The following is a 7,307-nucleotide window of genomic DNA, read 5'->3' on the forward strand; positions in this document are numbered from 1 at the left end:
GTGTGGTGTTATTTTTTTAAATGTTGGACATTTTTGAGTTAGTAATTCATAAAATACAAAGGTTCCATCTCACAAAACATAATGGAATGTAAAAACTTTGACGCTCAATATCTCTGAACTACCCTAAACGGAGATAGAACCTTATCATTCTAAACGGAGATAGAACCGTATCATTCTAAACGGAGATAGAACCGTAGTGTAACGATCCTGTATGAGGCCCCGTTAACAGCTCCTCCAAGGGAGTTAACTCTCTTGGTCTAATGGTTAGCGCGGTCGTCGGTTATGCGGGAGATCGGGGTTCGATTCCCGCATGGGGCGAGTTACACTAGAAGTCTCCGTTCGCTACACTGGTGTCAGAAGTGGGATGGAAGGAAGGCCATCGGAGAGGCGTGTCCACGTGAGGGACTTGACATAGTGAAGCGTGAGGGCACGCTCTCCCGAACGGTGAGGATAGTGTAACGATCCTGTATGAGGCCCCGTTAACAGCTCCTCCAAGGGAGTTAACTCTCTTGGTCTAATGGTTAGCGCGGTCGTCGGTTATGCGGGAGATCGGGGTTCGATTCCCGCATGGGGCGAGTTACACTAGAAGTCTCCGTTCGTGACAGTATCATTCTAAACGGAGATAGAACCTTATCATTCTAAAGGGCTGCCAAGTCTCACGCAATCACCGTGAGACACACGCATTTCAACCAATTCTCACGCTCTCAAGCAGTGTTGCCAGATTGGGCTACTTTTGGTCACACTGGACGGGTGGATTCGGCAGCTTTTAGACCGGTTGGGTTGGACATTGTCAATTCCGTCTGGCAACCGTGGTAGCAAAATATGTGCATACATTACAACATTGTATCTGGTAGCCTACTGGACTGGGTTGCACCAATTTGGCGTAAGTCATTACTAAATGCATTTGTTTCTCTACTGTAACATAACCAGGTACATTAATAATAATTGTTAAAGGAGCATAGTCTACTACTGAGATGCTAACCCGACGGATTGTCCGGTTGACGCGCCGTGCGTCCTAGTTTGATGTGTTGCTGTTGGTTATATAAGATCCGTAGTCGTTGGTTTGCTGCATAATAAACATTTATTGTGTTACTATGTGCCATCAATGGCTTAATCACTGGTACAAACAATAACAATAACAAACTTAGCGCCCTTGCAGTCAAACCTATTTGCCCTTCCGGGGTCAACACCTGACGACAACAACAACAAATGTGCTACCTGATATACACCTGCCTCAGGTATTGTGACAGCGCCACCCCATGCCCACACAGTGAATTACAACACGTATCACAGGACCATATCTGGCTCCTACAATAGTGATAATAAATAGTAATTGCAATTTACAATACAACAATTGGGGGTCCCTAAAAAAAAAAAAAACGCGCTACGCGCGCACAAGATCAACCACCAAGGCCTCATTCTGACCCAGGTAAAACCCTGGTATGTAGCCTACTGTATAACATGATAGCCATCTATGAGCAATGCACTGTATATAAGATGATGATCAAGGGTCTTTCTGCTGCTGACCAAGGGGCCGAGTCCTGTTGATGGGGCCCAATTTTCTTTTAGAGTCTGTAGGCTACTGTATTTGTTTATTAAGATTTCATAAATATGATATATTGTCTGAATTTTTGTCTTGTTTTATAAAATGTTAATTATTTTCATTTCTTGTGCTGGTTTATTATGAACAACATGTAAAATTGCAGGAAACTAGCACAAATAATTGGGTGGGAGAGAGGGGCCGCTGCCGCCAAAACGTGCACAGTTTTGGGTCGCTCCACCGCCAAAAAAATCTCACTCCAAACTTTTGGTGAAACTTGGCAGCCCTGCTAGAACCTTATCATTCTAAACGGAGATAGAACCTTATCATTCTAAACGGAGATAGAACCTTCTCATTCTAAACGGAGATAGAACCTTCTCATTCTAAACGGAGATAGAACCTTATCACTCTAAGCTCACGATCTGTATTAAAGTTCTAAGGCAAGGAGGGAAGGAGTGTAAGAAGGGTACGTGGAAAAAGTATTCGAACTGGGCTTTACTGTCCTTTTGGGCAAGTGGAGTCGCCGTCGTGTCTGCGCATGCGTGTGAGCTCGCCGCCTGGACTTGGAAACATGGCGCTCGAGGAACCTAATGGAGATTTTCCATATTTACCTTCGGGGGCGGAGGAGGGTAAGATCTAGTTTTCTTTTCAGACGCTCAGTATCATTTACATGGTCTTGGGGGATGTATGCATTATTTATTTCTTGCATAAGTACTACAACTTGTCGTGCATGCACGTATGTATCTAGCACCAGCCAAAGGGTTGAACAGAGCTACGGTGGCTAATACAGTCAATGTGCTGCAAGCCACCGGCTCCAAGGTCGATGCATTGTTGCATTGTTGTGAGAAGGAGCTCTCTGTTTCCAAAGCAGTCGGTCTTCTTCTCTAAACTGGACACACCAATGCATTTCTGTTATGCAAGGATCAGACTTAATCTGCACACTATTATAACCATAACCAATGTCAATGAAGCTCATGACAGGCCTGCTGTTAACTGTAGTCGATCTCACTGTTCTTAAGACTGATAGATTAACTCATTACAGCAAGACACGTTGAGATACCAAAGGAAACAAGTGTAGCCAAAACAATAACAATCAATAAGCTATGATGCATGTGCTTCCAGCTCTTCACTAAATGCCACATTAAAAACGTCAGCTCTATTGATCTATAAAGACCGCAATTAAGATGCTATGCTGATATTTTTGCATCTCTCTTTATTCTGTTTCCAGTGAACCGGATGATCGAGGAGAACGGCGACCTGTATTCTGACTCTCAGTGCAAAGTCTGCAGTGCTGTGCTCATCTCTGACTCTCAGAAGCTGGCACATTACCAGGTGAGTGAACCATCTTCAGTTTGACCACTAACAGGTCCAGCACCCCTCTTTGTTATGAGGTGGGATACAGGCTACAATACTTATCAAGAGAGGCTGGTGGAGGCAGAAAGCGTAGGACGTTCTCTCGTTCATACGCGTTTGATCCCGTTCCTTATTCCATCCCATGCATTACAGTGAGCCTGTCCTCCGATTTCTACCTCCACCAGCCTCCACTGATACTGTACATTAAAGGAATCAATCTAAAATTATTAAATGATTAATTATTAATGGGTTGGTCTGATTTAATTATTAGTCAGGTAACATTTTATTTATACAGCACAATTTGTACATACAATTGAATTCAGTGTGATTTATATAAAAAAAATAAAACTGAAAATCAAAGAGCGATTTAGAAACAATTTAGTTATATAACCACTGACCCACTTTAAGATAAATACTTAAAAAAAAAAAAAAAAAGCCCAAATGGTATCCTAGCCCCTTACATAACTGCCGTAACATGGATTATCACCAGGGGAGGCCGGTGGGGGGTTGAAATCAGGCTCTTATCAGGTTGAGGGCGGGCTCATTGTAATGCCTGGAATGCAATGAGGAATGTTTGACACCATTCAGCGCCGTTGATCCCGTTCCTCATTCCATCCCACGCACTACAATGAGCCCGTCCTCCGATGTCCACCTCCAACCAGCCTCCACTGAGAATAACAAAGCTGGTTTTTTGAATAACCAGTCACCACAGTCATTTTCCTTTTTTTTTTTTTTTTACATATTCTGAAACGACAGATTGTAAGCTTTCAAATGTGCTGTTTTTATCCGACTTTGTTGATTTTATTATGTTTGACTTGATTTTATTATGTTTGACATGTGGTTTTAACTAGGCCTATACAGTGTTTCCTCTAGGATTTTTCACATTAGTGGCGGTGTGTTCAGTTTATTTTTTTTCCCACGTGCACGCGCATAAAACGCGCACTGGCGCTCTAAACAAAGACGGAAAAACCGGCTAACGTTACTGTTTACACAAGTAAAATCAGTGTGACAGTCAGATGGAGCATTCGGTAAACAACCAACAGCAAGGTAATGCTATCAGCTGAGTTAAAGAAAACCAACTCTTACCTTTGATGACAGAACATGAGCCCTGTTTACCCGTACCTCTGCCGTTCTGTTCGTGGTGATTTTAGAGGCAATAGATTATTTTTGCCCTGCGCATATTGCTATGAATAGTTCGAAGCTAGCGTTAGGTGCGAGGCTGCTCGGTTAACCCATTAGTGGGAACATTATTTGTTTCACAAAATAGGCTGTTTTAGTTGACCATGAACATCAGAGACATACATTACGAATGTTCATCTAAAATACTCTATACTGAGCACTGGTATAAGAACATGAACCAGAGAACAGCAGTAAATGCAATAACCCACAGTCGTCGCTGATGATGTTGCATTTTCGATTAGGATACGGGCTAAGAGAGAGAGTGAGTAGAGGGATTTCCTGAAATCCAAATGTCCTGCGAAATTCGGACCAATCACAAAACTGTTTTGCGCCTGTTGAGAGCGATTCAGTCTCAGTCACAAACGACGAGGTTAATTGCAACATTGTAACATTTTGTAACTTACTACACACTAAATCGTAACGAAATGTAGGTCTGGAGGTGGCCTAAATCTAGCTTCAATCTGCATTTTTTCTGTTCTCCGGTCATAATAACTGAATTAATTAGTGGCGGAGAAAATTCATTCGTGGCGGCCCGCCACGAATAAATGCATATAGAGGAAACACTGGCCTATGTCTTGTAAAGGTGTCCTCGAGAGCCTTGAAAGGCGCCTTGTTGTTTGCTATGTCGAGTGGGTACTTGAAAACTTCAAGTTGCGTATTTTAGATGCTTTATCGTTTGCGGATTGATGCTCCGTAGACCAGCTCGCGAGGGCTTTAATCACTCTTTCCTTTGTTGATGACAGGAGACATGAGAGATGTATCTGATGGTTTATTTATAATACTTTCACTATCACGCCTGCTGCGACCATATATACTGAGAAATGCATGCGCTCGCTGCGGATGTAAGTCACTTTGGATAAAAGTGTCAGCTAGATGGCATATATTACATTACATTACATGACATTATCATTGTCTCTCTCTTTGTCTCAGAGCAAGAAGCACGCCAACAAAGTCCGCCGTTACATGAGCCTCCAGAAGGAGGAGGAGCCCGCCATTAAAAGGTTCAAGTCCCCCTCGGCTGACAGCGTGAGTAACAGCGTAAGTGTCTAGTCAGGGTCGGCTGGTGGAGGTAGAATACGGAGGACCGAACGCCACCCACCGTTCCTCATTCTGTTCGCTACATCGAGCCCGTCCTCAAATGTTTCACGGCTACTGAACTGAACACAACCCTGCTCTATCAGTTAAAGGAAAGATTCACCCATATTTAATGTTATACCGTTTTTCTAGGCCACGATGTCTGAGCGAGGTTCTATTAATTCCCGGGGTCAGTTTGGGTTTGGCGTGTATCGAGAGCTCCCCTTCACGCAGGCAGGAATCCAGCCAGCAGGAATCCACCGCTTGGCTCCATTCCATTTCAAAAAGCCTCCCCTGGCTTAAGGAAGATGTCAACAACACTAACATCCGCTGAAGGCCAGCAAAACAAGGGGCAGGAGAGAGAAAGAGAGAGAGAGAAAGAAAGAGAGAGAGAGAAAACCTCAATTGAAGGACACGTCTTCATGTTCTTAAGCTCCCTTAACGATTGTGTCCCTCTGCGCTTGCCGTAACCCCCCCCTCTCCTTCTCTCCCTCCCCAGGCCAGCAGTAATGGAGACTCAGAGGAGCGCTCCAAAGCCTCAGAGGAGCGCTCCAAAGCCTCAGAGGAGTGCTCCAAAGCCTCAGAGGAGCGCTCCAAAGCCTGTCACGTGTGTAACATGACCTTCACCTCCCCCGTGGTGGCCGAGTCTCACTACCAGGGCAAGGTGCACACCAAGAACCTGAAACTGAAGACCTTCGGCCCCCAGAGCCCAGGTAGGAGGAGAGGAGGAGGAGGAGGAGGAGGAGGAGGAGGAGGAGGAGGAGAGGAGGAGGAGGAGGCCTCCAGTCACACTGGCTTCTGTCTGGGCTGTGGATAGTAGTTGGACAACATTCAACTTATTGATACTAAATTTGTCCTCTTTCTCTCTTTCTCGTTCTCTCTCGCTCTCTCTATTTCTCTCTCTCTCTCACCTTTCTTGCTCTCTCTCTCCCACCCTGTCCCTCTCTCTCTTCCCCTCTCTCTCTCTCTCTCTCTCTACACCTTTCTTGCTCTCTCTCTCCCACCTTGTCCCTCTCTCTCTCTCCCCCCCTCTCTCTCTCTTCACTTCTCTCTCTCCCACCCTGTCCCTCTCTCTTTCTCCCCCCCCTCTCTCTCTCTCTCTCTCTCTCTCTCTTCACTTCTCTCTCCCACACCCTGTCCCTCTCTCTTTCTCCCCCCCCCCCTCTCTCTCTCTCTTCACTTCTCTCTCTCCCACCCTGTCCCTCTCTCTTTCCCCCCCCCCCCTCTCTCTGTCTCTCGTCCCTCCCTCTCCCAGCGCCCCTCCAGGCGGCGGTGGCGGCGGCCCCTCCAGCAGCAGCCCCCCAGGCCAAGTCTCCCCAGGCCAAGTCTCCCCAGGCCAAGTCTCCCCAGGTGAAGTCGGAGTACTCGAAGGACGACCCCAACCGCTTCTGCTCCATCTGCCACGCCTCCTTCAACAACCCCCTCATGGCGGAGCAGCACTACGTCGGCAAGAAGCATAAAAAACAGCTGACCAAGCAGAAGCTGATGGAGACGTACGGCCCCTCCACGGCGCCAGGTGAGGAGGCGGCTCTCGCGCCTGACGCGTGACACCGGCGTCACGTCACGTCCTTCTGAGAGGCGTCGCGCGCCGGAAATCCGACTTTTACATTCGCCTTAAACAATGTAGACGATTCGCTTTTATTTGAAAGCGACTTACAGTTAGAGATTACAGGGACAGGGACAGTCCCCCCTGGAGTACCCCCCACACCCCGCTGGTGTTCTCAGCAGGGATTTGAACTCATAACCTTCTGATCACCACCAGTCCAACTCACTATCCACTATCCACTAGGCCACCACTACCCACTACCCTCTGTCTCTGTCGTTGTGTTGAGAGAGTGTGACTGTAGAAGACCCCTCGAGATAATTCTTTGAACTCCCAACTACCCTAAACCCGTGTTTTATCTGTAAATTTGTTTCTCTGGTGTCGAATTTCTCAAAAGCTTGGTTCTTCTCTCCAGACATAAACTGGTACCGACGGCTCAAGACCACCTAGGAAGAGACGCTTGTCTCTGCGTCTCAGTTCTCTGCCTCTCTGTGCACTTCAGTGTGTCCTGTACACCTCCCTATATGGGTTTAAAAGAAGGCGTCAGATTGGTGTGAGAGACCGTGCTTACACACGTCGTCTGTGTTTAAGGCCGTGTGAGGTAGAGCGAAGGTCAGG

At 46.4% G+C, this 7,307-nt stretch overlaps 1 protein-coding gene across 1 annotated transcript in view; it reads left to right on the forward strand.

The window, feature by feature from the left end:
* Positions 1–1,883: 1,883 nt before the first annotated feature.
* Positions 1,884–7,307, forward strand: part of LOC308175051 (zinc finger protein 346-like) — an 8,585-nt gene continuing 3,161 nt past the window's right edge. Inside the window, exons 1-5 of the mRNA XM_080550170.1 lie at positions 1,884–2,169; positions 2,769–2,872; positions 5,003–5,110; positions 5,646–5,859; positions 6,402–6,662. Of these exons, the coding sequence (XP_080406296.1) occupies positions 2,079–2,169; positions 2,769–2,872; positions 5,003–5,110; positions 5,646–5,859; positions 6,402–6,662 (778 nt within the window). The 5' untranslated portion in view covers positions 1,884–2,078. The remainder of the gene's footprint in view (positions 2,170–2,768; positions 2,873–5,002; positions 5,111–5,645; positions 5,860–6,401; positions 6,663–7,307) is intronic.

This window comes from Nansenia antarctica (genome assembly GCF_963989245.1).
Source record: "Nansenia antarctica genome assembly, chromosome: 20".
Lineage (NCBI taxonomy): Eukaryota > Metazoa > Chordata > Actinopteri > Argentiniformes > Microstomatidae > Nansenia > Nansenia antarctica.